The sequence below is a fragment of the Cavia porcellus genome, unplaced genomic scaffold (genome assembly GCF_034190915.1).
Source record: "Cavia porcellus strain 051 isolate PalLab524CR breed Dunkin Hartley unplaced genomic scaffold, mCavPor4.1 scaffold_32, whole genome shotgun sequence".
NCBI lineage: Eukaryota > Metazoa > Chordata > Mammalia > Rodentia > Caviidae > Cavia > Cavia porcellus.
This window is the reverse complement of record NW_026947515.1, coordinates 35,594,026-35,611,123: the sequence shown is the minus strand read 5'-3', so window position 1 is coordinate 35,611,123 and position 17,098 is coordinate 35,594,026. Positions and strand designations below refer to the sequence as shown.

The window sequence follows — 17,098 nt, the reverse complement described above, 5'->3', positions numbered from 1 at the left end:
GCTTGCTTCTCCCTTTCTTCCTGTACCCTTTATCTGTCTCTTCTCATGCAAACTCATCTTACTGTTCCTTCAAGATTCAGCTGAAGGGTTGCCTTATTTGGTAACCTTTGCTGGCTCTCTTGGATGAAATATGTCTTTGTTTCTCTCATCCTGTAGAACCTTCTGTGTACTTATATTGCAGCTGTGTGTTTGTCCCTCTGTATTAGACCGTCTTGGGCATAGAAGATTATCTTACTTATCTTGAGTGAATTATTACATCATCTTAGATATTCCTTTTTAATTTTATTTAAAGAAAGACTAAACAAAACAAAAAAAGGGTAGAAATAATACATACCTTCAAAAAAATAAATCACTAGTTGATGATTACATATTGTCCTCTTACAAATAGTTGTTCAAGTTACAAAAGTGAAGCATACAAAGTAGGGATTCAGCCAGTGAGATTGCAAACAATTCTGTTCAGCTGTCCAACAAAACCTTAGTAATATGCTTATCAATCCTATACCCTTAAACATACATGCAGTTATCCATACCTTCATTTATGTTGAGATTAAACAAACCAAAGCAGGCTAAAATCACTGTGAACAAAGAATAATAGTATTGCTGGGTTTCACATCATGACACTACAGGATCGGCACTGGATCTCTTTTTCTTCAGAGTGTTTGTTCATTTCATCATGCGTTATAAGACCAGTTCTTGTAAACTGCTTATAGGTTCTACATATGCATGAGTCTCAACATGTATTTCCATCCTTTCTATATTAGAGGGAGAAACAAAACAAAGCAAGACAAAACAACATATTCCTATAAACACATGAAACGAAGAAGTCGTATAAAACCACTGTACAAGGTGTTCCACAATGGTTACTGTGTTGTCTCTTGTTATCTTCAATAGACTTGTCTATATCATTAGACATAGTATAATTGAATACAGAAGTACATAACAATATTAATAAAAACATAACTTTGTACATAGTGTAAAACTTCAAAAGCAGGTAATAATCAAACCAGAATGGGTATCCTAGGGAATCTTGTCATCTTCAGTGTAGTTGCTTATACTCTCGGACTTGATACTATCAATCATATAAGTTTTGAATAAAATCTGTCGATACCAACAGCAGTCAAACAAACCAGATTGAACTAAGATCAGTCATGGTGAAACAGTGTAAGTTATAGAGGACTCCAGAATAAGTTAATAGGAAATAGAGAATGATTACTGTACTATATCCTGGGATAGCTGTCTGTGCTCTCAGATCTAGTGCAAGTAGATAAACTGGGACAGACTATAATCTATCTAAGCAGAGCGGTGTGATAATGTGTGTTTTAAATCCTGATGCACTATTTCATGCAATATCCTCTGCCTTCTTTTTTAAAGACTATTCCTCCCCTTTCACACCCCCAGGGTGCACTGTGCATTTTTGGGCCTCACTAACTCAGTTTTTAGATGAGGGGGCGGGCACGACAACCTGCTATTTTCATAAGTGTTTCCGAACCTTCTCCCTCCTGGACTTGATCTCAAGTTGTATTCCTTTACCTATTAAAGCCTGTCTTTCCGACCTATCTGCAGTTGCTGGTCGAGTTGCCCCTATTACTCTCTGGTTCCCTGTCACATAGAGCATTGTTTTCTCATATTTGATTTTTGGTTAATAAACCCTTTTCAAGTTAATTATATTTCCCATAAAGAGCATCTCGGTGGACCCTGCCTCCTGATCTACTCTGCCTGTGTTTCTCTCTCTCTCTCTCTCTCTCTCTCTCTCTCTGTCTCTCTGTCTCTCTCTCTCTCTCTCTCTCTCTCTCTGTTTTAGTGTATCAAGGCCAAGAGATTATAGCCAACCTTCTCTGCCTCATTTTTGTTGTGCTCTTTTTCTGCCATTAGTTGTCTGCTTTTCTCCTTCATTCCACTTTCCGCTCCATTCATTGGGGCCTCTCTGCCACTATTCCTGAAATCCTGTATTTTTCTCTCTCTTTAGAATGTCTGCAGTATTCTCTGTAGGGTTGGGTTGGTGGTCACGAATTCCCCCAGTTCCTCTTTGTCTTGGAAACATCTTGTTTCTCCCAATAATTTCCAGAGACGGTTTTTCAGGGTACATCAATCTGGGTTGGAGGTTATCTTCCTTCAGGGCTTGGAATACTTCACTCCAAGCTCTTCTTAATTTGATGGTCTGTGTTGAGAAGTTTGCCATGATTTTGATGGGTTTTCCTTTATAGGTGATCTGGTTTTTTTTCCTCTGACAGCTTTTAATATTTTGTTCTTATATTGTATTTCTGCGATCTTGATTATTATATGTCTGGGTGTGGCTCTGTTTTGGTTGTAGGTGGCTGGAGTTCTGTATGCCTCATACATCAGAATATCATTTCCTTTTCCTATGCTTTGGAAGTTTTCCTTCATTATTTCTGTGAATAATTGCAGTTCCTTTGTTTGTACCCCTGCTTCTTCATTCACATTCTTTATTCTTAAGTTATAGATCCGCTTGTCATCTTCTAGCTTTTGCATTGTTACTGCCTGTTTCCTTGATATTTCTTTTTTTTTTTTTAGCGGTTCCGGGGATCGAACTTACGACCACACACTTGCAAGGCAGGCGCTTATGCCGCTGAGCTAAATCCCCAGCCCTTCCTTGTTATTTCTAAGAAATTTTTCCTTTCATGATCACACATTGCAAACCTGTCCTCAAGTTTTGATAGTCTATCTTAGTTTCTTTCAGGCAGTTTTGCCAGCTTTCAGTAGAGTTTTTTATTTCTTTGTAATCTCTTTGAACCTGCTTCATGTTTTCTATATTTTCTTTATATTCTTCATTGAATGTTCCTCTCCTTTTTTTGTGCTCCTCCATTCTTCCGTCTGTGTCTTCTTGAGAGGTACTTAGCATTTCTTTTATTAATCTATTTATATCTTGCTTCACTTGATTGAATATTTCACTTTTGAACTCATCTATGAGGTCCTGAAGATATCTCTTTATGCCTACTGATGCTGTGTCTGGTATTGCATGTTTGCTGCTCTCAGTCTCTTTTTGTATTTACCTCTCCTGGATCAGTGTTCTCAGGGCTGGGGGCTGGGGACTTTTTCTTGTTTTTTCTCTTATCATGTTAGTCCCTTTCCTTGTTGGTTATAGTTCTTCTGAAGCGTGCTGGCTAGGTGAACCTGCCCACTCCAGTGTGCTATTGAGGTGCAAACAGGGGCAGCATATGCTGGCCCCTCCCCTCTGGGTCAATCAACCCTCTGAGGCCTTCACTGCGTTAATGTGCACCACACATAGGGAATTGGTTTGGGACAACTTATTGGGTCCCAGCCAGGGGCGTGACCCAAGCCAAGCACACCCCACCAGTCTGGTCTGGGAAGGGAACAACTGACTGAAGTCACTGAAGTCACTGCCAGTCCTGCCTGATTCCACAATGTCATCCCGTTGGTGCCCCTTTCCCGTGGAAGAGTCTTATTCCCAGCACTCACCGCAGGTCAATACAAGTCCCTTGCTGGCTCTGTTCTCTGTTGGGCTTGCCAACCTCTGACTTTAGTGTGACTGTGGTTCCAGCAATTTGAAGTGGTGGAAATTTGGGTGGCTCAATCAGTCACGGGCATGAGTTCGGGCACTGCAGTGAGAACACCAAATCTTAGCTGCTCCAGTAGTAGCCCTGGGACTGCATGTTTGACTGGTTCTTTTCCCTTTAGTTTCTTCCTGGGTCGAGAGGACCCATTTCCTTCTGTCCAGGCCTCCCCACGATGTTTTATTTCAGCATCCAAGTTGTCTGTCTCAGGGAGCCTCTGTATTCCGCTCTTATCTATCTGCTATCTTTTTGATCATTCCTTTTGTATTTTATGTAAATTTGTACACACTTCTAATGTCCTAATAACTTCCTATTTTTACGATGATTAAAAGAAGTGTTCTATGTAAATTTTCTCTTCTTTTTTGGATTATTCAAAGGAAGAACTTTCTTCTTTCCTTTTCCCTCCCTCCAGACCACCCTCCCTTCTCTCTTTTTTCCTTTCCTTTCTTTTGACAGGGTCTCACTATGTAGTTCAGGCTGGTTTTGAATTCATTGTGTAGCCCAGGCTGGCCTTGAACTCTTGACAACCCTCCTGTTTCAGCTTCCTGAGTGCTGGGATTACAGGCGTGCACTACCTTGCACGGCAGTTTTCTTTATTGTGACTTTCTTTTATACAGTATGTTTTTCTTATAAGCTGCTTCCTGATTTCTTCTTTAAAGTGAGTTTTTAATTTGTGCTTGCAGAATTAAAATATTTTGTCATGACCACAGGTCCCTAAATGTAGTCACAATATAAATAAGTTTAAATGTTCAAATGTCTGTTATCTTTAAACTCTCTGAGCCAGGTATGTTGGTGCACACCTATAATCCCAGTTCTTTGGAAGCTGAGGTGGAAGAGTTGCTGAGTTCAAGGCCAGCCTGAACTACATAGTGAGATCCTGTCTCAAAAACCAAATAAAGCTTTCTGTTCTTTGTAAATTGTTTTGCATGATTAAAGAACTATATGACTTGTCAACACAGATTACTTGGGTAATATGTATGTTTTCTATACCTAACTTTTAGGAAGATGATGAACAACAAAGACTTAAGAGAAAAAATCATAAAAAAACGGATGTCGAAGAAGAAGTCAAGGTACCAGTGGTATGTGCTTTAACTCAAGACGAATCTTCAGTCCACTTATCAAATGAAGAGGTATAGTGAATCTATAATTAAACTTGTTGTATCATCCAGGTGCAGGGACACATGCGTGCTTGCCTCAGCTACTAAGAGGGTTAAGGCAGGAGGATTTCTTAACCCCAGGAATCATAGATATTTCAAAAAAAATTATGTATATGTTGTCACCATTTTTAAAGCCTGCTCATAATCAGTCAGTTACATTGTATGGTAAGTGGATAGTTAAAAATTAGCTAAAATGATAGTATTTTGTTTTTTCTATGACATTACAGATAGTGCTGCTTGAACTGTGTAGTGCTTTGTTTACCATATTAGTTAATTAAATGTTCTTCCCACTGATAGTTCAGGTCTGTCCATCAGTCTGTCTTCTTTGATTCCTTTCTTTCTCTCCCTCCGCCCCCCGCTTGTTTCACTCCCCCCCCTCCCTGTTTGAATTTTTGGGGCAGAATCTCACTGTGTAGTTCAGGCTGGCCTTGAACTTCTGGCGATCCTCCTGTGTCAGCCATTCAAGCTCTGGGATTACGGGCATGTGCCACCATGCCTGGCTAAAGAATTTGCTACATTTAAATAAATCTTTAAATGACATTTGCAAAATATTTTTTGATGTGAATAATAGTATGAATATTCTTTTTTGTTGAGAAAAGATTAAAGTGTAGGAAAGTTTAGATTTTAAAATGTATGAGTTTTAACAGTCAGGTTGGGCAGATTGCTGTGAGGCCTCGTGAAGTCACTGAAAATACTGAAAATGGGTGGAGAGACCTGGAGGTAGAAGAGGTAAGGGAGTCCCTTTGGTCTCATCGCCTCTCACCTGTTTTGTGGCGGGCTACATCGTTGGGTTCCTACCTGTAGCTTGCCCACTCCGTTGCACTCTCAGTGTTACAGCTGCATTTATTAAGTGTAGCTGTAGTCAGGCCACTCCACTACTCAGCAACCACCTCTGACTCTCATTACTGACACTGTTGAGTACAAAGTTTTCACACAGACAGTGGAGGCCCTTCATAGTAAGGATTTTACTTTTTTATTTTGTCTTTTTCCTTTTGATTGGTACCGGGGATCGAACTCATGACTGCCTGCTTGCAAGGCAGGCACTTATGCCGCTGAGCTAAATCCCCAGCCTCGTAAGGATTTTACTTTAATCATATTGTTCATGTCTGTCCACCTTGCATTTTGTTTCTGTCACCTGGAATGTTCGCCTCCCTCTGCCTTTCTGAATATTGTAATGTTTCTCATTCTCCCAAGTTTGTGCCAATATCTCCTTTTCAGTGAATGAAATGCTTTTCTTAATTGCCTTTGGATAAGAACTAAGCTCCTTAGCTTGCCATGCAAGGGCCTTCCCATTTGAATAGCCCTTCTGTCCTATCCCACGCTCTTAGTTCAGTACAGCCAGACCAGTCTGCTTATTATCCATGCTTATATCCCTTGTTTATTTTGTGCTTTTTGAAGTACCTTGTAAAGTTTGGTACTCATAGGGATGGGGATATAGCTCAGTGGTAGGCTGCTTTTCTAGCATGTTAGGCTCTGGATTTGATTCTCAGCATGAAAAAAATGTATCCATACTTTCTCACCACCCATCCTTTTGAACTCAGTGAGCAAGTTTAAGTTAAATTGATTAAAAGTCTTTTCTTCATTTACAGAGATACCAGATTTCAGTTTAAGTTCATAGATTTACTCTGAGCCATGTGTCCTTCTGGTTGCTTATATTTTCATATTTATGAGTAATATCAATAGTTGGGCATTAAAAAACTTTAAAAAAAATCTTAGTAGAGACTGAAAAGTATGACATAGTTGTTTTTGTGCATTCTTTGTTTTGGAGTGTACACTGAGGACCACTTGACCTAATTCTGCTTTGCATTTTTAAAGGAGATTTCCAGAAGACTGTCCTAAGTTTTAAGTACAGCCAAATATTACATGATTTATGCATCATGTAGTCATCTATCCAGGAATGTTTCAAAAGCAGGAAAACAGGAAAGGGAAAATTGTTATGATTACAGAAAAGTTTTCGACATTAAAATATCTAGATAACATTGTACGTAACATTCTTCAATATTTAAAATACCTTTTAAACTTTCAGATCTGATATTTTGGAGTTTGATTGTTATGTGTAATTGTTTTGTGTTTAAAGGTCGTATGGAATGCTTTGGGATTTAAATTTTGCTAAAAACATTTAGAATTTGTAGGACTTACCATTTTTAACATGATGCTTCAAATATATTTTTCTCGCTAAGTAATATGGAAAGTAGTATGAAAATTTGAAAAGTACAGGAAACGTAAATAAAGAATAACTGATGGCTAATCCACCTCTTATATTCTGAGTACTAGCCTTAGTGCCCAACATGTAGAGGATGCTAGGTAAATACTCATTTATTGATTGTATAATTATTTGTAACCTGGCAAAATACATTATATATATGTGAGTTTTTCTCTTTGGAGACACAGAGAATTGTCTAACTTGGAAATATATATTTTTACATTTCAGGAGCATTTAGACAGTACCCATGGTTCAGTCCACTCTTTAGATGCAGATTTATTGTTACCATCTGTAGATCCATTCAGTAAATCGGATAATGACATGTTTAAGGATGGACTTAGGAGAGCACAATCTACAGACAGCTTGGGCACCTCGGGCTCGTTGCAATCCAAAGCTTTAGGTCATAACTTCAAAGCAAAGTCTGCTGGAAACCTTGATGAGTCGGATTTTGGACCTCTAGTAGGAGCAGATTCGGTATCTGAGAACTTTGATACTGCATCACTTGGATCACTGCAGATGCCAAGTGGGTTTATGTTAACCAAAGACCAAGAAAGAGCAATCAAGGCGATGACACCAGAACAAGAAGAGACCGCCTCTCTCCTCTCCAGTGTCACCCAGGGTATGGAGAGTGCGTATGTGTCCCCCAGTGGTTACCGCTTAGTCAGTGAAACGGAGTGGAATCTCCTGCAGAAGGAGGTGAGTTTTCTGTTCTTTTCCTCTTGCTCAGTTTGAGGGGCAGAAGGTAGCTTTCAGATTTATTTTCTCAGTAAGTAATCCTTGGAGTCAATGCAGGCATGTGTTGCCAGCAAGTAAATGTTGACCCATACCATTTGGCTGTGTCATAGTCTGTGTTAGCTCTTCCATGTTGATTATGACAATAAAAGGAACTAACTACTAATTGTGTTAGAAATTGGAGCAGTCTGATGAGTAACATTAAATTAGAGTAGTCTGAATTTCATTTTTCTAATATTTGAGTATTGTATTCATAGTTTACACTCATTCTTTCCTTTAGGTCTGAAATTAAAATGTTCATCACCAGTTGTGGGAAGTGGGTTTAAGGAGGGAGTGAAAAATAGGGGAGAGAAAAGAAGGCATTTCTTTTTTAATAAGTTGGGGTTTTTTTTTTTTTTTTTTTGGTCTTTTTGAGATAAGATCTCACTCCACAGGTCAGGCTGACCTTGAGCTCACTTTGTATCCCAGGCTGGTCTCAAACTTGCAACAATCTTCCTGCCTCAGCCTCCTGAGTGCTGGGATTACAAATGTGAGCCACCATGCCTGGCCTAGGCATCCCTTAATGAGTACAGTTTTCCTCAGAATCTGCAAATTTAGTAGGAGATAAAACCTTCAATATGAGGGGCTGGGGATTTAGCTCAGCGGCATAAGTGCCTGCCTTGCAAGCAGGCAGTCGTGAGTTCGATCCCTGGTACCGATAAAAACGAAAAAGACAAAAAAAAAAAAAAAAAAAAAAAAAAACCTTCAATATGTGTTTGCATAATGCTTTCCAAATTACAGAGCCCTTTCACATACTTCCTCTTTTTGAGCTTTGTGATCACAATGAGGCAATCAAAGCATGATCTTCTTCAGTTTACAGAAGGGGCAACTGGCTTAGGAAATTCAAGCCTCGTTCACATATTCCCCTTGACCTAGTACCAAAGCCTCGGCTAGAGTCCAGATGTTCTGACTTGTAGTGCTGTCTCTCACTCAAGCTGCTTCTCTTTGAAGAAGCACTTGATCAGGAAGTAAAGTAGCCTGTTAAGCCTGAAAGAATCCATTCTCCTTGATCTCATGTTAAACAAATATGTGAAGGTGCTGCTTAGTAGTTTCATACCTGTTGTGTAATTGGAGCTGGTGAAATTGGGGAACTGGCATTGGTTTTGCTTTTTATCTTTTCCCATTGGTTGGATGTTACTGGTTTAAATTCTGAGTGCTACAGTGTAGCATGTTTTGCCTGTATTCCTCAAATATGATGTTTTGTGGTCGTTGTTTTCCTATCATATTTGTACTAGAGATTATGATTTCTTAGACTCTAGTTCTGTATTATAACTTATTCTCATAAGACCTTGGAGAAACAGCTTTCTCCATACTGCACTTTTGACTAACAGTGGTAAGACTATGCATGTGTTCCCAAAGGCATATGATAGAGAATTGTTTTGTTCTGCTTGAGAAGAGATAATTTTGATACCCTTCAGGTTCATAATGCTGGAAATAAACTTGGGAGACGTTGTGATATGTGTTCCAACTATGAAAAGCAGTTACAAGGAATTCAGATTCAGGAGGCTGAAACGAGAGACCAGGTAAGTTTCATTTGGATGTGCCAGATCATGAGCTGTTTTAGTTTTCGTTGGAAGTAAGGCATTGTCTTTTCCCTCTTGTTTGCTTTTGAAGCATATCTTTCTTGATAAATTATGAAACAATCTGGTAGAGGCGGAGGCAGTTATACTTGCAGTCAGAGCCCAGCGGGATTTTGCTTTGTGTATTTGTGTACTTCACTGATGTGTCAGTGCCGCCTGGGCCCACTCAGCTTTCAGAGCAGTACCACCTCATCTCCTTCCTCTCCGTTTCTTTTCCTACCCAGTGCCCAAGTGTGATGGAGGCACATGGAGAATAAATGCTTCATGAGCTGGAGATGAGGGGTAGAGGAAGTTCACTATTGTCTTTGATAGAATAAAAGCTTAATTGAGTCATGTTAGTAAGAATTTGTAATTTTTTTTTTTTTTTTTTTGGTCTTTTTGAGAGAGCGTCTTGCTATGCAGTTCAGCTGACCTTGAGCTCACTTTGTAGCTCAGGCTGGTCTTGAACTTGCAACAATCCTCCTGCCTCAGCCTCCCCAGTGCTGGGATTACAGATGTGTGCCACCATGCCCAGCTCATAATCACCTACTTCTTGTTATAAGTTTGTTGAATTGATTAAAATACAATCAATTCAACAAATATAATTTATAGGCGAATACATTGGTATGCTCAGAGTCACAAACCCTAAGTAGTTTTACAAATAACAGTGTTAAATTATGGGTATATTGGTAACATTTAGAAAATAATGTAGAATTTCACAAAAGTAGGCTTGTGAAAGCAAATATAAGGAAAAAATAATTTTTCTTCTGTTTTCTAATTATTCTTTGTTATGCAGAGTCTTCCATTAGTCTTTAAAAGAACTTAAAGCAAATTAGGGTGATAATTTAATATTTTCAAGCATTGCTCGCATTAAGTTCCTCCATATATTCTCTTTTCATAGGTAGTTCAAAGATAGATTTCTAAAACTATTTGTAAAACTCAAGAGAGCTGGCCTCTTAAAATGTGGAAATGGGCTATGTTGGATCCCTTAGTCGTATCTGTAAACCATTGCTAATGCGTTTTCTTTTTTTTTTTTTCACTCTTTCTTTTTTTTTTTTTTTTTTTTTGGTTTTTTTTTTTTTTTTTTAATATTTTATTTAAGGAGAAAAAAAAAGCAGAGAAAGGGTATACAAGTTATACAGATTTGCAGAAAAAAAATGAACAGTAGGAAATCACAAGTTAATGGATTACATATTGTCATCTTAGAAATAATTGTTCAAGTCACAAAATTAAAGCTTGTAAAGTGGACATTCCAACAATGATACTGCAAACAGTTCTGTTCAATGATCTGATAAAATTCTGTGATATCATATTCTATCTTATACACTTATGCAGTTATATAGTTTAGAGCACTTTCTTTTCCTCTCTTTTGTACAATGACTATTACACATTTTGGGTTTCATTGCTCTCACGGTTCTTATTACTTTTTTGGAAGAGAGTAAAACCAAATGTGACATAACAGAACAGAATCGGTCAAGTCAAAAGGGTGGACATAATAGATAATGTGAAAACATAATACAAGGTGATCAACAATGGTTACCATAATGCCTCCCACTATCTCTAATAGAATTGCCTATACCATTAGTTATAATACAATTGAACAAAACAGTAAAGAACAAAACCAACAAAACCAAACCATTGGAGACATTGTAGGTCTTCAAAAGTAGATAAAAGTCAACGAGAATGGGCGTTATAATGAATCTCATTATCTTCACAGCTGATGCCTAAATTTTCGAACCTGATACTATCCAGCAAAACAGAATAGGGGAACATCAGTTAAAAACCAGATGGTGAGAGTAATACAGGGCTTTAAATCGAGGTAATGGAAAGTCAAAGTGGGTTACTATAATATATCCTGCTATTTTTTCCATTAATTAAAAGGATAAAAATTTAAAAAAAGTATTAAAAAAGTAAATAATGGAGTGGAGATTGAGATAAAAGAGGGCATAACAACTAAACAGCACAGATCAAAACATAACCATTTAAGCAGAATAGTGTTTCACCACCAGATAATCCTGACCTAAAAGTAGTTACCATATTGTCTCTTTCCTTGAAATCCTTGAGTACAACTTCGTATACTGTAGCATTAAGTATATCAAAACAATGTAAAACCATTTAAGAGAATGACAGCATTACAGAATATTTAGAACCGACTAACAGAAAATGAATAATGATTTCTGTATAATCTCCTTGTCTTTAAAAGGTTTTTGCTTATACTATCATACATAATAAAATCCAGTAAGATACAACCTATTTAGACCATTGGAGACAGAAGGACAAAAGCTAGATGAGACTTCAAAACAAGATGGTACTAAATCAGTATTACCTATTAAGATGTCATTTTCTCCAAAATAGCTGTTCCTATCATCCAATCTTCTCTGCCTCATTTCTGTTGAGCTCTTATTCTGTCAGTAGCTGTCAGTTTGTCTTCTTCACTTTGTTCTCTGCTCCATTAGTTGTGGCCTCCACTATTTCTGGATTCTTTGTATTTTTCTTTTTTTAGAATATCCTGCAATACTCTCTGTAGAGTTGAATTGGTGGTTGCAAATTCCCCCAGTTCCTCTTTATCCTGGAAGCATCTTGTTTTTCCATCAATTTCCAGGGACAGTTGTGCAGGATATCTCAATCTTGGCTGGAGATTATTATCTTTCAAAGCTTGAATTATTTCCCCCCACGCTCTTCGTGATTTGATGGTTTGTGCAGAGAAATCTGCTGTAATTCTGATGGGTGCTCCCTTGTAAGTGGTCTGTTTCTTGTCTCTGACAGCTTTTAATATTCTGTTCTTGTATTGAATTTCTGGAATTTTTATTATTATATGCCTGGGTGTTGCTCTGTTTGGGTTGTAGGTAGCTGGGGTCCTGTATGCCTCATACATCTGAGTATCTTTACCTTTTGCTAAATTAGGAAAATTCTCCTGGATTATTTCTGTGAGTAGCTTTTGTAGTTCACTTGTTTGTGTCCCTACTTCTTCTTTTATGTTCTTAATCCTTAAGTTATGGATCCTCTTATCATCTTCTTGTCTTTGTATTATTGCTGTTTGTTTCTTTGTTATTTTTAAGAAGTTTTTCATTTCATTCTCCCATATTACAATTCTGCCCTCCAGTTCAGATAGTCTGTCCTTAGTTTCTTTCAAGCTGTTATGCCAGTCTTCGATAGACTTCTTAGTTTCTTGGTAGTCCCTTTGAACCTGCTTCACGTATTCTATGCTTTCCCTGTTTTCTCCATCAAACAATTCTCCCCTCTTTTTCTGTTCTTCCATTCCACCATCTGTTTTTTCTTGGGTGGGGCTTAGCATTTCTCTAACTATTTTGCATACTTCTAGCTTCAGGTCATTGATAACTTCATTCCTGAATTGGTCTATGAGGCTCTCTATATGGTGCTTTATGTGTATTGGTGCGGTGTCTGCTATTGCCTGTTTCTCAGAATTGGGGGCCGAGGAGCCTTTCTTGTTGCTGCCTCTTCCCATATTCTCTGTTCGTTATATATGCAAGCTTATATGAGAGGCCCAGCTTCTCTCCCTGCCAGCCACAGCCTGATCGAATTGCGCCGGTTAGGTGTTCCCACTCACCGCTGCGCACCAGGCAGCCTACGCGGAGGCCCGCCCCTCCTGGCTTCCGGCAGGCTCTGGGATCTGGTTTGGGCCAGCCTACGGGGTCCGCCGGCAGCGTCACGCAGGCCAGGCACTTTTCACCAATCCCGCCCGAGAGGGGAATGTGTGGCTGGAGTCTCCACCGCGCCCTGCTCCCGCAGGACTGCTCGGGCCCAGAAAGTCCGCTGGAGTCAAACTGTGGTGGAGTGTCAGTTTCTCTCACTCACCTCGCCACAAGTCAGAACATGCCTCCCTGCCCGTCCTGTTTTCGACTCCGTTCGCAGATTCCCGTTCTCAGAGTTTCTGCGCGTCTCTCTCCTTGCCGAGCCGATGTAGAGGCAGCCAGCCGCCGCACGGCGGGAAACCCAAATCGTGGCTTCCAATGGCGCAGGGTCCAGCCTCAGCAGCGAGACTTTTCTGTTCCTGTTTTAGCACCAGGACTGCATTCCAAGTTGGTTTCTCTCAGCCGAGTTTGTTCCTGAGTCAGCAGAGCATAACTCCACCTGCTTATGTCTCTTTAGTCCGCACCATACCTGGCTTCTGAGCCTAGTTTTCCAGAGAGCCTCCGGTAGTTGCTGTTATCTGTCCGCCATGTTCTCCCGGAAGTCTGCTAATGCGTTTTCCACGTCTGGCATTTTCCTGGGCCTTGGCCTTTCAGATACAGCAAGAAGAGAGTAATTTCCTGTAAGGAGCTTTCAGTGTTGTAATCTAGAACAGCAATTCAGTGTTATTGTTTGTGGAGGCATACAAGTGGAATTAGAGAGGTGTACACTTAACTGTAGGCTCAGGAAAGGCAACATTTGAGCTAAGTCTTTAGAGCCTAGGTTAAAAACTATTGGGAAAGAAGCCGGGCATGATGGCGTACACATGCAATCCCAGCACTTGGGAGGCCGAGGCAGGAGGATCGCTGCAAGTTCAAGGAACGCTTGGGTTACAATAGTGAGTTCAGTGGCAGGCTGAACTATACAGCAAGACCCTGTCTCAAACAAAACAAAACAAAACAAAGTCATTTGGGAAAAGTGGGGAAGGAGAGAAAGGGTGCTCAAGAATATAAAGATACATAAAGTAACAGAGTTGTGAAACAAAAGCATGGTGTTTAGAAATTCAGAGTGGTTTATGAGGCTGAGAGAGGGCTGTAACAAGAGAGAAGCCACAGCAAAGGAAGACCAGGATGCTGTCATGAGGAAGTGTAATGACTGAGGAAGTTTAGACTGAGCCTTGGAGGGCATTCAGGGACTTGTAAAGTAGGAGATCATAGCTGTATTTCAGTTTGTAAAGTTTATAGTGTTTTTTGGATCATGGACTGGACGCAGAGCATAGACTAGAGCGTGGGGTCCAGGGCTAGAGCGGAGAAATCCCGGAGGAGAAGCGGATCTCAGATGAGATCACAGATGTGAAAATGATTTGTTAACTGGAAAGCACTGCATAGTGGTCTCATGAGGTCATCTTATTTCTGCATTGACATTTTCTCAGAAAAAATTAGATATTTAAAAAGGATTCTGGGGTAGGGATTTAGCTCAGTGGCACAGTGCCTGCCTGGCAAGTGCAAGGTCATGAATTTGATCCCCGGTACCAAGAAAAAAAGAAAAGATAAATAAAAACATAAAAAGGATTCTGGGGTCGGGTTTGGTGTTTGCTATTGTTTTAATTTTGTTTCTGTTTATTATTGCTTGTTTTCTGAGGCAGTCTTGTTATGTCGCTTAGATTGGCCTTGAACTTGCAGTCCTCCCTCAACTCTCAAACTGTTGGTTTTAATTTATAAAATAACTATGGATTAGGGTGAGGCTCAGTGGTGTAATACTTCCCTAGCATGAGCGAGGCCTTAGGTTTAATCCCCAGCACTGAAAGAAGAGAATGGAAAAGGAATTGCAGTTCTTAATTCTAATTTTAATTGTATAGGTAAAAAAACTGCAGGTAATGCTGAGGCAGGCTAATGATCAGCTAGAGAAGACGATGAAAGATAAACAGGAGCTGGAGGAGTGCATCAAGAGGAACACTGAGAACGCCAGCCACCAGGTAAGGGGAGAGTTCAGAATCTGGAATGTGACTGATTAAATTAAAACAGAACAAGCCGGCGTTGTGGCACACACCTGCCTCCCCACATGCTGGTGACAGGGATGAGAGATCTGCAGCCTCAGTGCAGTCGGAGTGACTTAGTGAGAGCGTCTTTGAAAGAAAGAGGGGAGCTGGGGGTCAGCTCAGCAGCCTGAGTGCTGTTGGCAAACAAAGTCACCAGTTAGATCCCCAGTACCAGAAGAGAGAGAGGGAAGAGGATATATTTCTTTTCCTTGAAGATCTGCCAGTTTGTTTTGAATAAAAAGCTCTCTTACTGATCTTTCTGTTTTAAAGTTTTTGAAATAAGTCTCTGAATACCAAGGGGCTCTGATTCTCCTTCCCTTTCATTTTATTTCTGGTGCTCAGGAAACAAAAATATGAAACTGAGGGTGGCGGTACCCGACGGCAGTCCCAGCACGCTTAGGAGGCTGAGACAGGAGGACTGCAGGTCTGGGCTCAGTCTTGGCAGCTGGGTGACTTAGCGAGATGCTGTCTACAAAATTCTGCTGTTTTAAATTTTTGAGACAAGGTCTCGCTGTGTAGTCCAAGCTAGTCTTAAATTCACTGTATAGCTCATGCTGGCCTCAAACTCACGGGAACCACCCTGTCTCAGCCTTCCAAGTGCTGGGATCATAGGCGTGGATCGCCATGCTTAAGTACAAAAATCAACAAAACATAAAACCAGAGTTGAGGATGTAGCTCAGTGTGTAAGTCCTGTGTTTATTCCCTAGTTCTAACTCGCTCCTCCTAAAAATGATAGGACTTACTTTCTTCTTAAGTTTTGACTACATAGAAAAATGCCAAACACACAGGTACACCAAGCATACCACACTGACAATTCATGTAAACCATTTTTGAGCTGAAGTACCTCATTCTCCTGAATATTAGCCGCTTAACCCCTCTACTTTCTCCTTTTCAGAAGTACGTACTGTCCTAAGGCCATCAGTTTTGCCAGTTTCTCATTTTAAAAAGAGCTGTATTGTATGTTCTATGTTTGTCACAGTAATGTGTTCAATCAGCTTCGTTGTTCCTAGTTCTGGGATATTATGAAAAATGTTACCTTGAAATTTTTTGTGTAAGGCTTAGGTAACATGGTTCTTCAAGCTGTGTAGAGTAACTGAGTTGGAATGTTCCAAAAATACATAGCAGCATTAGTAGATAATAATGCTCAGTAGTTTTCTAGAGTGGTTCTACTAGATTCAAAATGACAGAGTAAAGACTGAGAACAAAATATAGACTCTGAAACCATGAACTGAAACAATTCAGAAAACAACAGCTTAGCAAAGAGAAGTTGGGCTCCAGAGATCATAAAAGAGCTGACAGGAAAACCAAAAGCTACAGGTAAATTTGAGAAAATGAAGATAATGCAGAAAAACGGGGGAAGCGGCCTGCGTGCCAGCACCACCTCCTGAGCGATACCTGTCTGTGTAACACAGGAACGGTGCCAGCCATCAGGCTCCTAGAAGGACCTTGAAGCAGAGTACAAACACCAATATGTAAACTAAGAATCCATCCAAGGAAGACCAGATCTCACAGCACAAAAAGAATAGAAACATAACAAGGAACAAGATGTTTATCATCCCCTAATTCTCCAAAAATTGATCTAATGGACACTGAAATGTAGGAAGTCATAGGCAAAGAATTCAAAAAACAAATGGTCAAAATATTTGAAGAGATAAAAAAAGAAACGTAAGCAAATGTCTAAGCTGTTTTAGTGGACTTACAGAGGCTTTAACTAAAGAAAAGATTTTACCAATACAGTGTTCACCGTGGTTGAAGAAGAAATAAGTAATAAGCTGAGTCAAACAGGGCCACATAAACAAGAATGACTACTTCAGAAAGGAGAGCACGCAGAGAATGATGATATGAAAAGCGCAGAGGAACGCGGGGTGGCAGGCTTGACAGTGTGAGGGCAGAGTGTCAGAAATAAAGGACAAAGTGGATGTGATACCCAACATAACAAGATACCATGAAGGCTAGATCCGACAGCTGCTAGATGACCCCAAAACAAAGTAAAGCATAAAAAATGCTCACCTCAGAATTAGAGGAATAAAAGAAAAATTAGAAAATGCCTCAAAATGTATAAAAATTTATTTACTGAAATCCTAGTAGAAACATTTTGAAAATGTTTTACAAAATCTAGAGAATTTTGTATTTAATAGTATACAAGAGACATACAGAAAGAACCCCAGTTAGCTATGACCTGGAAAAACCTCCCCATTATATATATA

At 39.6% G+C, this 17,098-nt stretch overlaps 1 protein-coding gene across 3 annotated transcripts in view; it reads left to right on the top strand.

Moving 5' to 3' along the window:
- The window catches only part of Rabep1 (rabaptin, RAB GTPase binding effector protein 1), a 140,667-nt gene that overhangs the window by 107,064 nt on the left and 16,505 nt on the right, over positions 1-17,098 (top strand). For 2 of the 3 annotated variants that reach the window (XM_063242161.1, XM_063242163.1), the window contains exons 8-11: positions 4,535-4,663; positions 7,122-7,589; positions 9,083-9,187; positions 14,712-14,828. In XM_063242161.1, the coding sequence (XP_063098231.1) occupies positions 4,535-4,663; positions 7,122-7,589; positions 9,083-9,187; positions 14,712-14,828 (819 nt within the window). The remainder of the gene's footprint in view (positions 1-4,534; positions 4,664-7,121; positions 7,590-9,082; positions 9,188-14,711; positions 14,829-17,098) is intronic. The other variant, XM_063242162.1, reaches the window with a different exon arrangement.